We start from the raw sequence: 20,100 nt of genomic DNA, 5'->3' as shown, positions 1-20,100 counted from the left end.
CGCCAGCAAAACCAGGGCAAGGGGCCCTCAGACCATTAACCCAGGAGCTTCCACAGTATCCCTGAGCGTGTCTACCACCTGCTCCTGGCCCAGCTGGTTGAGTTCATTCCTGGCTCTATGGACAAGCGATGGGGAAGACCATGCACAAGAAGGACTGACGCAGGGCGATCACCACCTACCGTCACTCGGGCTTGTGGAGCTGGCCTCAGAGTCCTACGCAGCCGTGGCTTCGGGTGGCTGGCTCAGCAGCATTAACACATCAGGGTCTCCTGGGAGAGGATCACAACGCGCTCTCTACCCCCCCCCCCCCATACCATCACTAAAGGGGTTGTCTTAAACTTCTGCTTTAGCAAGGCTGGCAGCTGCTTGGGTCTTAAGTGCGCTGCAGCCCCTGGGAAAGCACAGGGAATGTGGGGGCAGGGGCTTGTGCTAAAGGAGAGCTGGGAGGGGGAGGTGCGGCCTTGCCAGGCTGAATTTCATCCCTTTAGCACCGTTTTTCCTCAGTCTGAGGAGACGCTGTCTGCTGCAAGGCACATCCGCTGGGCCGCACGTCCCTGCAGGTGGCGCAGTCTTCAGGGGTGGAGAAGCAGGTGCTGTGCCATTTTGCCCCAGGGCAGAGGGAAGCCAGGCAGGTGCCATGCTACACCCCTCCCTTGCTTGGCCAATGGCTCCTTGGGCACGGTTAGCAGTTGGTGTCGCTTAGAGCAGCCCTGAGGTTGCTCTCAACTCTGTCAGACCCAGTGTAGAACTAGCCACAGCTGGAACCCTGGCTCCCTCCCCACAGTACTTCCCGGAGAAGGGATCCCCTAGGCCTGATCTGTAGCTCCATAATATCTACCCCTATCGGGGCCTCACCTAAGTCTCTCTATCACTGAAGCGGCCCTGGGGAAGCAGTAGGGGCAGTGAACAGCTGGAGGTGGGGGAGAGGTGTCTGGGAGGGGAATGGGTCTGACGGCAGGGAACCATTGCTCGCCCCAGGCACTGTCAGTTAATGGTCAGGGAGCGATTGCTGCTTTTCCCCAGCCTCACTCCTGGCCTGGGATGAGTTCAAGCTTTGCCTCTTATCAGCTGAGCTGCTGCTTTGCCTGGGGCAGGCAAAGGGCGAGGTGACAATTTCCTGTTGGGGGAGGGAGCGCGAAGAAAGGGGCTGGAGCAGTTGTGCTGGAAGCCTCTTGGGAAGTGATGACAGTGACAGGCAGGGACTTGCATGGGGGTGAGGTGACTGGCCCAGGACCCTGGGGCACAAGGGAACCTGGCTGGCTCTGAGCATGAAGCACTAAAGCCCGGGGGGCAGGGCTGAGTAGCCCCAGAAGCTGCAGGCTGGTGGGAGCCCGTGAAGTCAATCAAATGGACCTGTGGGACAGTCACTTACCAGCTTTCTTCCCACAAAGGAGTCAGGGGCCTTCAGGCTCGTCCCACCCCTGCTAGTGAGGAGACGGAGCGTTTGGAGGCGAGCTGAGGTTAGTACCCGCAGGAGCGACTGGGCTCACGCTGCAGAGCCCGCCGGCCGGGGCCAGGGGAGGCGGGCTGCGTGGCAGGCACAGTCCTGTCGTATGGAGCACTTTGAGCTGTTTGCCTCCCCGGTAGGGGCCCCTCAGCCCCTGGGCTCTAGCCGGGGGCTCTGCTGGGACGGGTCTGTGCCCTGGCGTTTGGTTTGATGTGCCGGGGATGGAGGGTTGCACTTTGCAGTCTAGCCGTAGAGAAACCCCCTGAGCAAGCCTGGGGCACAAGAGCCTCCCCGAGCGGTGCTGCCCCACCCTCAGCCGAGCAGGAAGCAGCCGGCGTGGGACCGCTAGCGCCTCCTGCCCACAGATGGACTCTCGCTGGCAGCCTCAGCAGGAGCTGGCTGGGCGGGAACGGGGCTGGGACATCTTAAAAGAGCCCAGCGTGGCAAGGCCAGCTCATCCGCTGCTGGGGGCACGACGGGGTCCTGGGGTCAGGCACCTCCTGGGAGGCCCAGGGCCCCGTTTCTTCCCCACCAGCTGCCTGCCGCTCACAGGAGGGGCATTTCCCAGCCCCTCAGTAGAGCTGGTGCACAGACCCTCTGTGCCAACAATGGCAGGTGTGTACCCGGCCCGCTGCCCCGGCAGCCTCCCTGTCCGTCTCCAGTGATGACCGAGCCCCACCCCTCGCAGCGATTCAGCGTCCTGCCCTACAGAGCTCGAAGCCTTTATTCCTACGCTAACAGGCGGGCTTTACCCCCCCCCCCCCCGGCAGGGCCCCGCTGAACGGTGCAGCTGCTGCTTCAGCTCGTCCCCTCAGTAGTCGTCCCGCCTTTTCTTGACCTTCTTGGGTTTGACGTTCATGCGTCTCCAGAAGGTGGCGGTGGAGCGGTCCTGCTTCGTCACGCCGCTGAAATCGAAGGACTTCAGCTGGGGCAGCACGGACAGCACGTAGCTCCTGTGGGAGAGCGGCCGGTCAGGCCTGGCATGGGGTGGGCTGTCAGGCCAGGGCCACTCCCTGGCTCCCCACCACAACGCCAGGGGCGGCTTCTCCTCCTCCCCAGCTTGGGCCTAGAGAAGCCCTCGGTAGTAGAGGGAGGCACTGCTGCCTCTCCCAAGGGGGCCAGAGCTAACTGCTGCAATCAGTGCTGCCCAGGAGTCCCCGATCTGCCTCCTTGCAGCCTCTCTCCCAGGGCCAGCCAGCACAGTGTGTCGGCTCGGGGCGCCACGGGGCCCCTCTGCAGCAGAGCAGAGTGTATAAAATCAAATGCAAGACCAGTGATGCGCTTCCCATGGGCTCCTCCCTGGCTGGGTGGATCGTGGCACCTACGCTGCAAGAGACTAGACCTGAAGAACAAATATAGCTTGGCGGCACCTCCGTGACCTGCTGCCGCTGCTCCGTGCTCTCGCACCCTGCTGCCTGACTGGAGGCGCACGTCTCCCGAAAGGGAGCAGGGTTAAGGAGCAGCTGGTCGAGCCCGGCTGGTGGAGGCATCACTGAATTTCAAATCCGATTGGCCGGCCTGCTCCATCACGTGTCTCGGAGCGATGGCAACTGACGCGCCGAGGACCAGTCCAGAACCACTGCTTGAGGCCTACACAACTCCAGCGTGAGCGAGGAGACCGGGCGGGGACTCGGGGGATCTGGGTTCTCTGCCGCTGCCCTGCCCTGCTGGGGACCTTGGGTGAGGTCTGGGGATGGACTTTCACTGTGTGAACGGGCGGGGCCCAGCACAGTGGGACCCTGGTCCTGCTGAGGGTCTCTGGCCCTGGCTGTCCTCTGGCACTGAGGAGAGGATCTGTAGATGCACATGCATGGGGCAGGCTGGCTGCTGAGCAGGGGTGATAGGAGCCACGCTCAGCCTTTTACAAGTTTTTCCTTGGCAGGGCCTGGTTCGTGTATCCCGGGGGGGGGGGTCTTGTGCAGGGGCCAGGACAGAATGAGCTATGTGGGTTGGCGTCGATGCCATGATAGCTAAAGAGGGCTGCAGCCGGGGCCTCTCCCTTATTCCCCTGAGACTGTGGATGCTCTGGAGTTTGACCTTCCTACTGAGGATCTTAAAGCACCTCCCATCCTCCCTGGGAGAAAGGAATGACCATTATCCCCAAAGGGAAACTGAGGCACGGGGTCAGGGCAAGTCAGACCCAGCTCCCCTCAAAGGCTGTGGGAGCCTATTGACTCCTGTGGAGGTGGCTGAGGCCCTCAGCGAGTGTCTCTGGGCGCTGGCAGCAGAGAGGAAGCTGTTCCCCAGGGCTGGGCCCACCGTCCCTCCCTCTCCCCGAAGCATGAGCTGGCCGAGCCCCTCGGCCCCACCTGTAGCCTTTCTCCTCCTCGATGGGGTTTCCGTGCAGGGTCAGCGTGCGCAGGCGCGGCAGGACAGCCAGCTTGTCCACCTCACAGAGGCTCTGGATGCTGTTCCCGTGCAGGTTGAGGGCCCGGAGGTTGGGGTACATAGTCAGCACCTGCAGCCACAGACCCCCCCAGCCCCAGTGAGGGAGGGAGCGGAGAGCCTGGATGCAAAGCAAACCTCTCCCAGGGTAACAGCTGGGCCATGAGACACCCCCCTGTCAAAAGCAGCCCCAGCCGGGCTTTGCCTTTCCCTAGTCCCCTTCACCCCCGGATCCCACAGGGCTGCATGAGCACGGACCAGGGACCGTCCCCCAAACAAACTAGGGAAATGCAACCTCGATGGAGCTACTGTAAGGTGGGGGCATAACTGGCTGAAAAACCGTTCCCAGAGGGTAGTTATCTGTGGCTCTCAGTCATGCTGGAAGGGCATAACCAGTGGGGTCCTGCAGGGATCAGTTCTGGGCCCGGTTCTGTGCAATATCTTCATCAATGATTTAGATAATGGCATAGAGGGGACACTTCTAAAGTTTGCGGACCATACCAAGCTGGGAGGGGTTGCAAGTGCTTTAGAGAATAGGGTTAAAATTCAAAATGTTCTGGACAAACTGGGAAATGGTCTGAAATAGGATGAAGTTCGATAAGGATGAATGGAAAGTACTCCACTTAGGAAGGAACAATCAGTTGCACGTATACAAACTGGGCCATGACTGCCTAGGGAGGAGAACTGCGGAAAGGGATCTGGGGGTCATAGTGGATCACAAGCTAAATATGAGTCAGTGTAACACTGTTACAGAAAAAGCAAACATTGTTCTGGGATGTATCAGCAGGAGTGTTGTCAGCACGACACGAGAAGTAATTCTTCCGCTTTACTCCGCACTGATTAGGCCTCAACTGGAGTATTTGTCCAGTTCTGGGCGCCACATTCAGGAAAGATGGGGACAAATTGGAGAAAGTCCAGAGAAGAGCAACAAGGTCTAGGTGATTCAAGGTCTAGAAAACCTGACGTATGAGGGAAGATAGAAAAAATTGGGTTTTTTTAGTCTGGAGAAGAGAAGACTGAGATGGGACATAACAGTTTTCAAGTACATAAAAGGTTGTTACAAAGAGAAGGGAGAAAAATTGTTCTCCTTAATGGACAAGACAAGAAGCAATGGGCTTAAATTGCAGCAAGGGAGGTTTAGGTTGGACATTAGGAAAACTTCCTAACTGTCACGGCGGTTAATCACTGGAATAAATTGCCCAGGGAGGTGGTGGAATCTCCATCATTGGGGATTTTTAAGAGCAGGTTGGACAAACACCTGTCAGGGATGATGCAAATAATACTTAGTCCTGCCTTGAGTGCAGGGGACTGGACTAGAAGACCTCTGCAGTCCTATGATTCTATACATAGGCGCCGACTCCGTGGGTGCTCCGGGGCTGGAGCACCCATGGGGAAAAATGTGTGGATGCAGGGCATCCACCGGGAGCCAAGCTCTCCTCACCCCCCGCCCCACCTCCTCCTCCCCTGAGTTCGCCATGTCCCCACTCCTCTGCCTACCTCCCAGCGCTTCCAGCCCGGCCGCAGCCAAACAGCTGTTTGGCAGTGTTAGCACGCTCCAGGAGGGAGGGGGAGGAGCGGGAACGTGGCGCACTCAAGGGGAGGAGGCGGGGCCAGGGCAGGGATTTGGGGATGGAGTTGGAATAGGGGCAGGGAGGGGGCAGAGTTGGGCTGGGGACTTTGGGGAAGGGGTTGGAATGGGGGCAGGGCCAAGCACCCACAGGAAAGAGGGGAAGTCGGCGCCTATGATTCTATAAGTGGGGCAGGACCACTAGCCCAGCTCTGCGGAGTGGGAAACTGAGGCACGAGGAAGCACTGGGACTCACCCAAGGCCCCACTGGGACCCAGCTGGGAAAAGCAGCCTGATTTGACCCAGAGCTTAGGGGACACACAATGGGGCTGTGATTTCCCAAAGGGCTCACCAGTGGCCTGTCAGCCCCCCTTGAACTCCGGGGGGCTTTTACAAGGGCAGCAGAGTTAGGCCAATGCTGAGCCCCTCCGAGCCCCCCGCAGCTCCGACTGGTGGGGATCCCCTGAATCACCTGAGTTCCCTACAGGTGGCCAGAGCACCAGCCCCGCTCCCCACAGCAACCCTGCTCTGCCAGCTGTTCCCCTCTGCCACCGGGCTGCATTAGTGCAGGGGCAGGGGGCAGAATGGACCTGGCCGTGAGCAGCATTTGGGCTCTAATCAAAGTCTGGCGAGTCAGGGCTGCGGAGCAGTAACACCAGCATGGACCAAGTTCCCGGCGCCACTGCCGGGGGCTACCGGGGAGCACTTTGGAAATGGATTCTCCCAAACCCCTCCACTCACTGCTAGCCCTGGTACATCCCACGTACAGGCGAGCAGCTGCAGTGTGTAATCCAGCTGTACTCACGTGGCTGTGGCGCTGCTTCAACCGCACAGCTCAAAGGGGGTGGAGGGGTAGCACCATTATTTTATGGGTGGGGAAACTGAGGCACACCGAGGGGCAGGACTTTGCCCGAGCCCTCGGGGGAGTCGGTGTCAGAAGCGGGGTTAGGAGCATGCCCTGTTGAGGGCTAACCCCCTAAGCCACCAGCCCACAGTGCTCCCGCTCAGCCGTACTGGGTCGATAGTAGGCAGGTCGTTGAAGGAGAGGTCGACCCAGGAGAGCTCGGCGGGGTACTCCAGCAGCTGCTCCATGGTGGAGGCGAAGTCGGTCAGCTCATTGATGGTGTTGTTATTCAGGCGCACCGCCTGGGTCAGCAGCTTCCCCCCGGCCGAGCGCCTGATCACCTTGAGGCCAGCCCGGGGCTCCTCTGTCAGCAGGTCTAGTGGGGAGAGTAGGGAGGGGAGTTAGAGCAGCCTAGGGAAAGAGCATGACCGGCTGCTGATTCGGTCAGCGGCAGCAGTGACCCGGTCTATCTTGGTTCCGATACAGCTCCCATCACCGTGGTATCTGGGCACCTCCCTGCACTCTAGTTAACCCACCCCGCAGCTGTGCTGGGGTCCCTGCAGGATCAGCGAGGGAGGGCGGCGCTGGTTCCCTGCGCTCAGCGCCGGTGCCGGCACAGCCTGGTTCTCTACAGCCACGGTTTCCAGGCCTTGCTCCCGGCTCGTCTGCGGCGGGTTTTAGGGACCCATGTTGCTGGTTGCTCCGAAGCTGGTGGAAATGCTGGTCCTGTGGCTAAGGCAACAGGCTGAGGTGCAGCAGACCCAGCTTCCGCTTCTGCCACCAGCTTCCTGGGTGACCACGGGCAAGTCGCTCCCTCTGTCTGGCCACGGTGGACACGTCATGGTGCACCCTTCCTTCCACTTGTGTCTGTCCTGTCTTGGGAGATTGCAGGCTCTTCAGGGCAGGGGCTACATGTCTGTGCAAGACCTCGGACAGCAGGGCCCGGAGTCTGGCTGGGGGTATTGCCAGCTTTTTGCTAAGGAGGGGCCCAGGTTACGTGCCTGGTCACCCCAAATTTAAGTGGTGTTGCAACCTGGCGTACGGGGTCACCACGCCACTCCAGTCTGGCCTGGCCGGCCCTCTGGCATGGCAGCAGGGAAGGGGCACTGCCATGTCACCACTCAGATCTGGCCAAGGGGGAGGGCTGGCCCCCCTGTTCCCCTCCCCCCCCCACACTGCCCCATTGCACCCCTGAATACAACGTCGCTTGACGTTGTCCCTGCTGTTGATTAGAACGCAGCAGAAGGGCGGCCAGCGGCTGGGCAAATCCCGTCAGTAACAGGACTCTGCAAGAGAGCTCCCGGGACCTGGCCGTCTTCCCTGGCCGGGTCTGTGAAGCCCCCGGCGGCGGGACAGCAGGGAGCCGGCGGACTAAGGGCACCTTCATCATGCGTAACTCAAAGCAGCCCAGGCTGGCCCAGCAGGGGGACCCCGCCCCGACGCACGGCCGTGCGCTATGCTTGCACTGGCTGAATCCCGTCACACAACAGAGGTGGCGGCAGCGTTAAAACGTGCAGTTGGCTTATGTCCCGCTCTGCTCTCCATCCTTTTCCGGTCGCTCCCGGTGCCTTGTGCTGCAGCTCGGGCAGCAGCGTGGAAGGGTTAGAGCAGGAATCAATCATAGAATCTCAGGGTTGGAAGGGACCTCAGGAGGTATCTAGTCCAAGCCCCTGCTCAAAGCAGGACTAATCCCCAGGCAGGACTCCCGGTTCTATTTCCGGCTCTGGAAGAGCGGGCGTGCGCTGCTGGTGGGAGGCAGGATGCCTGGGTTCTCCTCTCACCTCTGCCACTGACTCCTCTCGTGACCCTGAGCAAGTCACTGGAGCTCTGGGCCTGAGTTTCCCCAGTGGTAGACTGGTCCTTGCATGAAAAGGCCTTTCTGCTGGGCAGGACAGCTAAGGAGCCAATGAGCGACAGCTGTGGTGGGGACAGAGCCCTAGCGCCCCCCCCACCCCCTCCGCGCCGAAAACAAGTCTGTGCTAGTTTGCTCTGCAGAGTAAGAGCCGCACCTTGGATGAAGCTGATGCCTCGGAAGGAATAGTCCAGAGGAGGGGCCTGCAGTGAGATCTTACAGCAATCCCATCGCATGCTCATCTTTCAGGCCACGCTAGGAAAAACCACAGGAGAGGGATTTTAATAAAGAAACCAGAACAGCCCTTAAGGCGTCACAGACACAGCCAGGCCACACCTCACAGCAGGACTAGAACATAGCTCCTAGGGGTCCAAAGTCCAGGGCCCTTCCACCTCAGCTACCAGAGCCTCTTCCTTAGTAACGAGCAGTATAGGGCTCATGACATACGGCCGAGTAGTCCTAATTCCATCCAGGAGAGGACAGTGGTGCACAGACACACTAGCTGGCTCCCCGCGAGATTTTGTGCTGCTGAGGTGGAGCACAAATCAAAGGACATTTTCGTCTTCAACCTCCCCCCCCCCCAGCATCATGGCATCCCCCCTTAAGCAACCAGACTAGTATGAACAGGGCTGCACCTGCAGCACCACAAGCTAACGATGTTACAACACCATCAGATGGCGCCATTCAACCGAGACGACCCTAGTGGCTTTCACATCCATGCCTCTGACGTGCAGCCACCTCTGGGGTGGAACTGGCAGCTCTTTAAGAGCACGAGGCACATGATGGGTTAGGGTAGGAACAAGAATACCGCATCCAATCAAAAGGGCAGGGGAGCTGAGGTTGGCAACATTTAACTTCACGTTTAATTTTGTGGAGCGCAGGTCTCTGAATTCACTGGGGATAGACGCAGCTAGCTGGTTCCTGGCCCAGGAAGTACAAGCCTGCCCCTCGGAGCCAGTGAGCTCAGCCCAGAAGGGGAGTTAGCACAATCCTGTGGATTTAACAATGAAGTTTTGTTCTCAGTTCTGCTACCCTCTCCTTGCGCAACCGAGGGCAAATTCCCTAATCCCACTGTGCCTCAGTTTCCCTGTACGGGACCAGAGAATGCAGGCCACACCTACAGGATGGGGGACTATCTTGGAAAGCAGTGACCCTGAAAAGGAGCTAAGGGTCACAGTGCATGAACAACAGGTGTCCCCCGTGTGACACAAGGGCTAACGTGGCCCTTGGTTGTACAAAGAGGGGAGTAGTGAGCAGGGTTAGAGAAGCGATTTCCCCTCGACATTGGTGAGACTGGATACTGATTGCCGGACACCGGATACTGCCTCCAATTCAGCTGGCCACGTCTGTAAATGGCTGTTTAAAACTTGAAGAGGGTTCAAAGAGGAGCCACCAAAAAATGATTCAAGGGCTGGCAAACAATGCCTGTGAGTGAGAGACTTAAAGAGCTTCATCCGTTTAGCTTCTCCAATAGAAGGTTGAGAGGGGACGTGATTACCATGTGTAACTACCTTCCCAGGGAGACTACGCCAGATCACAGGCTCTTTGTTCTAGTGGAGAAAGGCAGAACCAGAGCCAACGGCTGGAAGTTCAAGCCAGACAAATTAAAATGAGAAATAAGGCACTAAACACAATGTTTAGGGAGGGTGATTAGCTATTGGAACAAACTCACCAGGGAAATAAATGGTGGATTCTCCCATCTCTTCGATCCAGGCAGGAGGCCTTATGGAAGATGCTTTAGCCAAACACAGGTTATCATCCCCAACACAGCGGCTGGGAGAAATTCTCTGGCCTGTGCTATCAGAAACTCAGACTGGATGATCTATGAATCTGCGGAAGGGGAGCCATGCTCACCTCCCAGCAGGGTTGTGAGCGTTAATTAGCTAATGTCTGGAAAGCCGGGAGTGTTACTATTCTCCACAGATTTGCCCTTGCAGCCCTCGGCTGTTGTATACTTTCCTTCACGCCGGTGGAAATGCACGGCTGCCTCTGCCCTGGCACGCTGATTTCACAGATGTTGTTTTATCTTCTAAGAGCTGATTTTCTCATAGTGCTTTTCAGTCCCCAAGCACTTGACAAACTAACGATATGTCCAAAGGGCTCAAAGCTGTTTAAAACATTCATTCATTGAGCTTCCCAAGTGTCGTGTTAGGAATTCAGTGTGGTTGCCTCCATTTTACAGGTGGGGAAACTGAGGAACACAGGGGGTTAGATATTTGTCCAAGGTCACAAAGTGAGCCAGAGGTCAAGCCAGATATAGATGGTGGTCTCCTGACTGCAGCTCCCCTGCATTTAACAATGGCCCCTCCATTTTCCTATGAGGAGATCACTGTGCCATTGAAACGCAGCCACCTGGCATACAGCACAAGAGGTGATGGTGTTAAAGAACATAAGAACGGCCCTACTGGGTCAGACCGAAGGTCCATCTAGCCCAGTATCCTGTCTTCCAACCAGGGCCGGCTCCAGACCCCAGCGCGCCAAGCGCGCGCTTGGGGCGGCATTTTGCCTGCAGGGCGGCAGGCGGCTCCGGCGGACCTTCCGTAGTCATGCCTGCGGGAGGTCCACCGGAGCCGCCTGCCGCCCTCCCAGCGCACCCTCCGCAGGCGCGTCTGCAAGAGGTCCCCCGCAGCCGCGGACCGGCAGCGCGCCCCCTGCGGCGTGCCGCCCTGCTTGGGGCGGCCAAATTCTTAGAGCCGCCCCTGCTTCCAACAGTGGCCAATGCCAGGTGCCCCAGAGGGAATGAACAGAACAGGGAATCAGCAAGTGATTCATCCCCTGTTGCTCATTCCCAGCTTCTGGCAGAGGCTGGGGACACCATCCCTGCCCATCCTGGCTAATAACCATTGATGGACCTGTCCTCCATGAACTTATCTAGTTCTTTTTTGAATCCTGTTATGGTCTTGGCTGTCACAACATCCTCTGGCAAGGAGTTCCACAGGTTGTGCGTTGTGTGAAGAAATACTTCCTTTTATTTGTTTTAAACCTGCTGTCTATTAATTTAATTTGGTGACCCCTAGTTCTTGTTTTATGAGAAGTAGTAAACAAAACTTCCTTACCTGCTTTCTCTACACCAGTCATGATTTTATAGACCTCAATCATATCTCCCCTTAGCCGCCTCTTTTCCAAGCTGAAAAGTCCCAGCCTTATTAATCTCTCCTCATACGGAAGCTGTTCCATGCCCCTAATAATTTTTGTTGCCCTTTGTGGCGACCACATCCGCACACAGCATTCAAGTTGTGGGCGTACCATGGATTTATATAGAGGCAACATGATATTTTCTGTCCTATTATCTATCCCTTTCTTAATTATTCCCAACATTCTGTTCGCTTTTTTAACTGCTGCTGCACATTGAGTGGATGTTTTCAGAGAACTATTCACAATGACTCCAAGATCTTTCTTGAGTGGTAACAGGTAATTTAGACCCCATCATTTTAAAGGGGACGCTTTGAAAACATCTGCTCCACAAACAGCACCACTGGACCAGGGTGAGGTTCCTTCTGAAAGACACAGTGAGCTGGTCCCCCAGCTCTCTTTAATACAGATCTCTCCGTGTGAGCAAACGGCTCCGTTCCAGAGGCGCTCACACCCTTCTCAAGGCTGTGAAAACAGCAACTAGAGTACAAAGGACAGCGCCCCGGAGTGTGGGGCTGAACGGGTCTCAGCGAGGGCAGAATGCGGTTTGGCAATTGGGAGACAGAGGCCAATTCTGCCCTTTTTACACAGACAACTTGCAGGCTACAAGCACGTTAAGGCACCCAGATACCAGGGTGATGAGGCTCATATAAGAACCTGGATAGGTAACTAGAACCTTTCTTTCTTGGGAGCAGGGGGAGCTGCCTCAGTTTCCACTGAGCCAACCCGGGAATGGAACCCTCGCTTTAAGCGCTGCTTCGCCGAAAGTGAGGCCCAGGGAACTGGGCACTCCCTGCAGCTGCACACCCTGGCTGCTGCCTGCCCAGCTCTACGCACCCAATTCACAGAGCTACACACTCAGTTCAGAGCTACGCACTCTGTCACATCGCAGGTTTACATTTACAGCACTGTATTTTCACACTCGGCATGCCCTTGCAGAATTACCACGCTCACTGCCCAGCTTTTCGCGTACGCTGTGCTCTTGCGTAGCTTTTCACACTTGTCAAGCAATTACATGGATTTTACACTCACCAGTGCCCTGCACAGATTTTCATGCCCACTAGGCTCTGGCCCCTCTTTTCACACTCAATAGCACCCTGCACAGATTTTCACACCCACCTTCCCCAGGCATCTTTTTCACACTCACCAGTGCTTGGCCCCTCTTTTCACACTCAGTGCAAAGATTTTTCACACTCACCATCTCTGCTCCTCTCTCTCTCTGTCTCTCTCCCCTCACTATATGGAACTCTCGGGGTAGCTATGGTAACCAGAACCACACCAAAAGCCCCACCCAGCCCGGACTCCGCAAGGCATGCTGGGAAGTGTAGTTACGGGGGGGGCTAATTGGGAACTACATTTCCCAGAGGGGATCGCGGCGAGTTTCTCTCCTCTCGCGAGATCTACTCCCGCCCCACCCTAGGGCTCCTGGGAGCTGTAGTTCCCCCTACGTATTATGCGTTAGATGACGTACACGCGGCCTGCAGCCAATAGGGAGGGGGCGAATGGGGGGCGGTGCAGCTGTTTGAATCGGTGAGGGCCGCGCTGCCGCGCAGGGGTTAGGGGGAGTCACAGGGCATCGCCCGCCCGCCGCTTCGAGGCAATACGGTAAAGGGGGGCCTGGGGCCTGCCCTGGCGGCGCTGCCGTACGGGGGTGCGGAGGGGACTCGCCCGGCCGCGGGGCGGTAACCTGGGGCTGGGGAGATGGTGACTTGGGCGGAGCTATGGGGGGCGGGAGCTGAGGGGCGGTGGGAGCTGGGGAAGCTGGGGCAGTGACCGGGAAGCTGGGGATGGTGACTTGGGAGGAGCTATGGGGGCGGGAGCTGAGGGGCAGTGACCGGGGAGGAAGCTGGGGCGAAGGTCACTTGGGAGGAGCTATGGGGAGCTGGGGGCAGTGACCTGGGGAGGGGAAGCTGGGGATGGTAACTTGGGAGGAGCTGGGGGCAGTGACCAGGGGAGGGGAAGCTGGGGAAGGTCACTTGGGAGGAGCTATGGGGAGCTGGGGGCAGTGACCTGGGGAGGAAGCTGGGGATGGTAACTTGGGAGGAGCTGGGGGCAGTGACCAGGGGAGGGGAAGCTGGGGAAGGTCACTTGGGAGGAGCTATGGGGAGCTGGGGGCAGTGACCTGGGGAGGAAGCTGGGGATGGTAACTTGGGAGGAGCTGTGGGGGCAGTGACCAGGGGAGGGGAGCTGGAGGGATGGTGACTTGGGAGGAGCTGGGGGCAGTGACCAGGGGAGGAAGCTGGGGATGGTGACTTGGGAGGAGCTGTGGGGCAGTGACCAGGAGGAAGCTGGGGACAGTGACTGGGGAGGAAGCTGGGGAAGGTGACTTGGGAGGAGCTGTGGGGCAGTGACCAGGGGAGGGGATCTGGGGGAAGGTGACTTGGGAGGAGCTGTGGGGCAGTGACCAGGGGAGGGGAAGCTGGGGATGGTGACTTGGGAGGAGCTGTGGGGCAGTGACCAGGGGAAGCTGGGGACAGTGACTGGGGAGGAGGAAGCTGGGGGGAAGGTGACTTGGGAGGAGCTGTGGGGCAGTGACCAGGGGGAGGGGGAAGCTGGGGGGAAGGTGACTTGGGAGGAGCTGTGGGGCAGTGACCAGGGGGAGGGGCGATCTGGGGGGAAGGTGACTTGGGAGGAGCTGTGGGGCAGTGACCAGGGGAGGGGAAGGTCACTTGGGAGGAGCTATGGGGCAGTGACTGGGGAGGGGAGCTGGGGGATGATGACTTGGGAGGAGCTGGGGGGCAGTGACCAGGGGGAGGGGGAAGCTGGAGGGATGATGACTTGTGGGGTGGGGGGCTGAGAGGACGGTGAGGAGGGGGGCGGAGGGGACACTTGGTCTGAAGGGAGTCTATTTACCTGTCCCAAGATCGGTGTCTCCCTGCCTGTCCTGTGCTCTGTACTGCACCTTGCTCGCAGAGCTAAACCGCTGCTCCTGCCCTGCAGGTGCCTCAGGACGGAGGAGTCCTCAGTGTCAGCCTTGGGCAGCAAGTGTCTGACCTTCCCCATGGCTGCAGGAGTGAGCAGGGAAGCTTCCTGCTGGCCTCTCCTGGCCAGGCAGCTATGCCCTGAGAGCAAGGAGCTGCCAGCTTTTCCTCCCAGATGCTGGGGGTTGGCTTGGTGTGTGTGATTGTGCAAGAATGGCCTGTGAGGAGGATGTGAGTGTTGTTGGGTATGAGTTTGCTGGAACATGTGCATGCGCAGTAATGGACAGATGTCACCCAAGGTTCTCCTGTGCGTGTCCATGATCTGAGAGGCTCCCGTGTTTTTGTGAATGGCTCCAATTTAATCTGTTTGTTAAGCTGTCTGGCCTTGCTTTGAGCCACTCCTCCACTGACGGTGCATCTGTCATGCACCTGAGGCTTATGTACCTGTAGCCTCTCACCCTTCCTCCAGATTGTGAGCACATCTGAGATGCCAAACAGTCCCTGAGAAAGTGCCAGGCTGCTTACCTGTTCTCTCTCTTCCTAGCATGATTTTAATTACTAGGCAAACTTCTTTTTTGCAGGGTGGATTTGATTTAAATTTTAAATTTAAGTCAGGAAGACTTGATTTTAATCATGGATTTCTACATAAAAGTGCATTCTTGTTGGTTGTTATAACCTTAATACATATTCTTCAAAACTCAGAGATAGATGTAGGTTTCATTTTTAGAAGCTTTGAGCAGGGGGTTGAACTAGATACCTCCTGAGGTCCCTTCCAACCCTGATATTCTATGATTCTGAGGTACACACTGTACATTTTAGCAAAGGTAATTGCAGCAGATATTTATGAAGTCACTGGGAGGTGAACTATCTCCAGTTCAACAGGTTAATCATTAATATTTGGAGGATTTTCTTGCCATGCTGTATTAGGAGGAGAACATCACCAGACAGACATCCAAATTGTTTTATTTAAGTAAAACAACAATGTTATATATTCTGGATATTTTTCTTCAACAGCAAACATCATATTTTAACACAGGGGTCGGCAACCTTTCAGAAGTGGTGTGCCGAGTCTCCATTTATTCACTGTAATTAAAGGTTTCGTGTGCCGGTTATACATTTTAACGTTTTAGAAGGTCTTTTTCTATAAGTCTATAATATAGAACTAAACTATTGCTGTATGTAAAGTAAATAAGGTTTTTAAAATGTTTAAGAAACTTCATTTAAAATTAAATTAAAATGCAGAGCCCTCCGGACCGGTGGCCAGGACCTGAGCAGTGTGAGTGCCACTGAAAAGCAGCTCGCATGCTGCGTTTGGCACACATGCCATAGGTTGCCTACCCCTGTTTTAACAAAACAAGCATATGAATGTTTGAATTTAGTTAAACATTCACATTTTTTAAAATCAGGTTTGTTTTTGTTAAAATTGTTTTTAACTAAAATAGTTAAATGAAATAGTTAAAAAAAAAAACAACAACCAAAAATTAAAATAGACTATGTCAGCCAGGTCAACATGAGAAACACAAAATATTGTCTTCTAATATTAAAATATTAGCTGCTAACTCAGTCGTCTTCACCTTCATTTTCCTATTTGTTCATAATCTGGAAAAGAAAAACAAGCTTTCCTGCTTTTTTCAGGTCCCAAACAATTTCTCAATTTGGAATGAATTAGTCCAAATGCAGAAAATATTCTTTCTACGCCGGCAGAAGAAGCTACTGCTGTTAAAAGTGAGATTATCACTTCAACAGTCTCTGAATCCAAGTGCTTAAGTGACTTCCACCAGTTCACTGTGACTTTCTTTAAAACATCGTCAGCAAACTTATATTTCCTGAATGGTTCTTATTCCCAAACTGGGCCTCTTTTATGGCCTGCTGCCATTATAGGTTTTCCCTTCTAGTGAGAGAATGGGATGGTAGATCTCAAATTAATTTATGTATTTAAAAACAATTTTGTTGTTGACAAGCATGTTGTCTCTGGAGACACAAAGCCACAGTTTGAGAACTGCAAAACTAAACATCTCTGATGGTAGCTTCTAGACTGAGCGCTGAGTCCCCTTGGGTAGCTAGAAAGATTAACCTAAATAATCTATACAGAAGCCCCTGGAACCCCATAAGATTGGGTCCCTAATCCATGAACTATTGGAACTCATATACAAAACTTTTCTTAAACATTACATGAAAATATTGTCTCATACTATAGAATTAGAATTTATAATCTCTATTCCATGATGAGAGATCTTTGAGCTACAGAGTATCTTAATTAAAACTAGCTTTAGACGGGCTTTTCCTCAAAGAGCATTTTATCAAAAAAATCCAATTTAAATAAAAAAATCAGATTTTTTTTTTTAAATAATTGCTTTTTATCCACCCTGCTTTTCTGTATCTGTCAGGAAATGCCTCAAGTGTTACTGTATTTTGAATGACTCCCTCATACTCTCTCACTTCATCTGTTGGTAGCTCCTGCAAAGATCTGTGGTCTTGAGCTCTGTTTGGGGGGGATTCGCTGGGGGCCAGCATGGCCTGACTTCAAAACACAGACATTTTAGGTTGACCTCTCTGGTGGCACGCTCTCCTTTCTCTTTAGTTTTGCCAGTCATCTGTTATGTCTCTTGTTCCTAGCTCACTCTGGAGTTAGCAGAAGGCATTTCTGCTCAGTGTTGGTGTATTTTAGTGTCTCCTGTTGGAGGAGGTGGGCTCTCTAGACTTCCTTTTATGTTGTGGGGAAATTGTACATATTTAAAGCAACTGAAGTATTTTAACAAGGTGTTTTTGTGGAGGTGTACATAGAGTATAAATACCCCATCTTTATTTGTGCCTGCTAGAGAGATTCTACCCTTTTCATATCAAGTCCTAAAATCTTTTCTTCTCCCACCAACCCCCATTTTCAAGTGTCTGCTGCTGAATATGTATGTGTTGAAGGTGATTGGCTGGGGTTATGTAAAACTATGCAAGTCTCCTTCCATGCAGCCTGGATTATTGGGCAGGTATGTGCAAGATCCTTGTTTTAGTTGGGTATCTTCCAAGCAGCTTAAGGTCTGTTCTCTGTTGGCGTAGAGCTATTCAAGAAACATGAATTAATGGGTCCAACACTTCAAATGTGTAAGTGCCACCCGAGTCCAAGCCTGCCCAACAAATTGGGTCCCAGCTGCAAGGTGTAGACATACTCGCCGTACCTCAGTTTCCCAATCTGCAAAGTGGCGATAAATGCTCCAGGGATGGGTGAGGATCTAGTGATCTCTGGTACTTACCTGGCTGCCATCACTGGAGTATCTGAGCCCCTCACAATCTTTAATCTATTTTTTTTCCCTTCGTAAAAGCCCTGTGAGGCAGGGCAGTGCTATCATCCTGACTTTACAGGTGGGGAAACTGAGGCACCAAGGGACTTGCCCGAAGTCACACAGGAAGTCTGCAGTGGAGCAGGGAGTTGAACCCAGCTCTCGCAAGTGCTAAGCTAGTGACCTGACCACTGGACCACCTATTCTCTCTGGGTGACGTTACAAACCCTGAAACAAAATATCGCTCTCCTCCCACGCTTTGTCTTGTCTATGTTAAGGTCTTTGGAGCAGGGACTGTCTCTGAGGCCTGGTCTACACTGGGGGGGGCGTCGATCTAAGGTACGCAACTTCAGCTACGTGAATAGCGTAGCTGAAGTCGAAGTACCTTAGCTCGAATTACTTACCCGTCCTCACGGTGCGGGATCGACGTCCGCGGCTCCCCCGTCGACTCCGCTACCGCCACTCGCTCCGGTGGAGTTCCGGAGTCGACGGGAGTGTTCGGGGTTCGATATATCGCGTCTAGATGAGACACGATATATCGAACTCTGAGAAATCGATTGCTACCCGCCGATCTGGCGGGTAGTGAAGACGTACCCTTAGGCTGTGTCTACACTACACAGCTTTGAGCGACATGGCTGTGTCGCTACAGCCGTGCAGTGTAGCCACTGTTTGTCGGCTCTCCTGCTGACAGGAAACTTCCACCCACAACGAGCGGCATTTGCAGTGTCAGCAGAAGAGCGCTCCTGCTAGGGTGACCAGACAGCAAATGTGAAAAATCGGGATGGGGGTAGGGGGTGATAGGAGCCTATAGAAGAAAAAAACCCCAAAATCGAGACCGTCCCTATAAAATCGGGACATCTGGTCACTCTAGCTCCTGCTGACAATGCGCTGTTCACACTGGCGCTTGTTGGGCGGGGAGGGGGTTCAACACCTCTGAAAGACACAAGTTTTGTCGTTCAGTTGCCAGCGTAGACATAGCGTTAGGCACGGCAGCTGGGAGGGGTCATTCCTAGCTTGGGTAGACGTACGTGCGCTAACTCTGAGCGAGCCGAGGGGGATTGTATTTGGGTGGCTGGCCTGAGCCGCGGCCTGCACCGCTGTGGCCACGCTGCTATTTTTAGTGTATACGTCTACCCAGACTGAGAACTAAACCTCCCAGCTGCAGTGCAGGCGGGACCGTTCCTGTGTGCGCTTACAGCAACCAGCACAGCGGGGCACTACAAATAACCTCTCTGTACAGTTGTTTTATCTGCTGTGTTACAGGTAACACCTCAGGCTACCGTATAACTGAAAGCCTGCACTTTGTCTAATCAGGCTTGCTGTTTCCTCTGTACAGTCAGCCAGCTCCCCTGTTAGCTTTCATCCATCACAGCAACAGGGGGAGAGATGCACTTCCCTGTTTTTAAAGAAATGTAATAGTAAAGCCACAGAAATTGGAAGGGCAACTGGGTGTCCAGTTCTGGTTGCTTGTGTCTTTTAAAGCAGTTAGAGGCTGATCACACTTTTTCTTTTGTTGTAGTGTTTTTATGGCTGGACCCATCTAAGGGGACTTGCATCCCTTTTGTCTTTCTCTCTCTAAGGTAAGTCTCCTTTATGTGTCTCCTCTGCATATGTTGCTTCATATTCCCAGTAACTACTTTCACTGTTGTGTGTCATGCTTCTCTAGTGTAAATATAATCTGTTTGAACGTAAGACTGGCCCTACTGGGTCAGACCAAAGGTGCATCTAGCCCAGCGTCCTGTCTTCCAACAGTGGCCAGTGCCAGGTGCCCCAGAGGGAATGAACAGAACAGGTCGTCACCAAGTGATCCATCCCCTGTCGCTCATTCCCAGCTTCTGGCAAACAGGTTTGCCAGCAGATGTTGGGGTTTTCCATTAAATTTATGTTCTGAGGTGGTCAGGATGCTGCAGCTTATCCCCTAGGATAGAAATGGAGTGGGCAGGAGTTGGGTGGGATTTGTAGGCCTGCCTCTTCTTTATATCATGATGTACCTTAAAGCTGTAGTGGTAAGAGGTAAGACTGTCTTTTTCACTGCCATGGCTGTGCTCTGGGATTTAACATCCGATTGTCCATGGGGGGGCTGAGCAGGACTTGGAAAAACGTATCCAACATAAAAATACTAACCCAAGGAGTAAATCGGCTAGCCAGGGTGAAGAATACCCTGCCCTGTGCCCTCCACTCGACCGCTCCCAAAGCCGCTTCTTCACAGCTCGCTCCCCTGACGTGAATTCTCTGCCTCCCTTCCCTTGCTGAAAGAGAGACCAATTCTGGGGCCTCTGCTCCTACACCTTGGACTCCTGTGTGATGCTATAGCTAAGAAGGCAAACATGATCCTTGGATGTGTACGCAGAGGAAGGTCAAGTAAGACTAGGGAGGTGGTATTACCTCTGTATATGGCATTAGTAGGACCATTACTGGATATTGTGTCCATTTCTGATGTCCACAGTTTAAAAAGAATAGTGAAAAATTGGAAAATCTTTAGAAAAGAGCAACAAGAATGGTTCACGGGTCAATCTGCATTGTACTGATATTTAAGAAGCTAAATCTATTTAACTTTCTCTTGGATAAGCTAAGAGCTGACTTGATTGTGGTCTACAAACACCGATATGGGGAAGAGATTGTAGGCAGCTCTTTAATCTAGCAGGAAAAGGCATAAAGAGAGCCAACAGTTGGAAAATTC

The 20,100-nt window shown here is 54.2% G+C and overlaps 2 protein-coding genes across 12 annotated transcripts in view; one reads left to right on the top strand and one right to left on the bottom strand.

Moving 5' to 3' along the window:
- Window positions 1-2,197: 2,197 nt before the first annotated feature.
- LOC120396054 (leucine-rich repeat-containing protein 51-like) lies at window positions 2,198-14,296 on the bottom strand. Of its 3 annotated transcripts, none has more exons than XM_039520953.1 (5): window positions 14,081-14,296; window positions 8,253-8,350; window positions 6,414-6,619; window positions 3,757-3,905; window positions 2,198-2,400 (listed from the first exon to the last, which is right to left on the bottom strand). In XM_039520953.1, exons 2-5 carry the CDS (start codon window positions 8,335-8,337, stop codon window positions 2,259-2,261), a joined length of 582 nt encoding a protein of 193 aa, XP_039376887.1. In that variant the 5' UTR covers window positions 8,338-8,350; window positions 14,081-14,296; the 3' UTR covers window positions 2,198-2,258. The 3 variants fall into 3 exon arrangements, with proteins under 3 accessions (XP_039376887.1, XP_039376886.1, XP_039376885.1); XM_039520952.1 differs by lacking the exon at window positions 14,081-14,296 and adding an exon at window positions 12,375-12,479 and having other exon boundaries at window positions 2,199-2,400; XM_039520951.1 differs by lacking the exon at window positions 14,081-14,296 and adding an exon at window positions 12,426-12,540 and having other exon boundaries at window positions 2,201-2,400.
- Window positions 12,736-20,100, top strand: part of NUMA1 (nuclear mitotic apparatus protein 1) — a 69,303-nt gene continuing 61,938 nt past the window's right edge. For 8 of the 9 annotated variants that reach the window (XM_039520947.1, XM_039520950.1, XM_039520949.1 and 5 more), the window contains exons 1-2: window positions 12,736-12,832; window positions 18,940-19,000. The gene's annotated coding sequence lies outside the window, so the exon portion shown is untranslated. The remainder of the gene's footprint in view (window positions 12,833-18,939; window positions 19,001-20,100) is intronic. The other variant, XM_039520945.1, reaches the window with a different exon arrangement.

Source organism: Mauremys reevesii, linkage group 1, assembly GCF_016161935.1.
Source record: "Mauremys reevesii isolate NIE-2019 linkage group 1, ASM1616193v1, whole genome shotgun sequence".
In the NCBI taxonomy this organism is placed as follows: Eukaryota; Metazoa; Chordata; order Testudines; family Geoemydidae; genus Mauremys; species Mauremys reevesii.
The sequence above is the reverse complement of the archived record's forward strand: the minus strand, read 5'-3'. Positions and strand labels throughout refer to the sequence as shown.

Coding starts and splice junctions, on each gene's coding strand:
- LOC120396054 (XM_039520953.1), bottom strand. CDS start 8,337: ATGAGCATGCGATGGGATTGCTGTAAGATCTCACTGCAGGCCCCTCCT. Junction 3,906..6,413: donor ACCTGCCTACTATCGACCCA/GTACGGCTGAGC, acceptor CTGTGGCTGCAG/GTGCTGACTATGTACCCCAA. Junction 2,401..3,756: donor GAGGAGGAGAAAGGCTACAG/GTGGGGCCGAGG, acceptor GCTCTCCCACAG/GAGCTACGTGCTGTCCGTGC.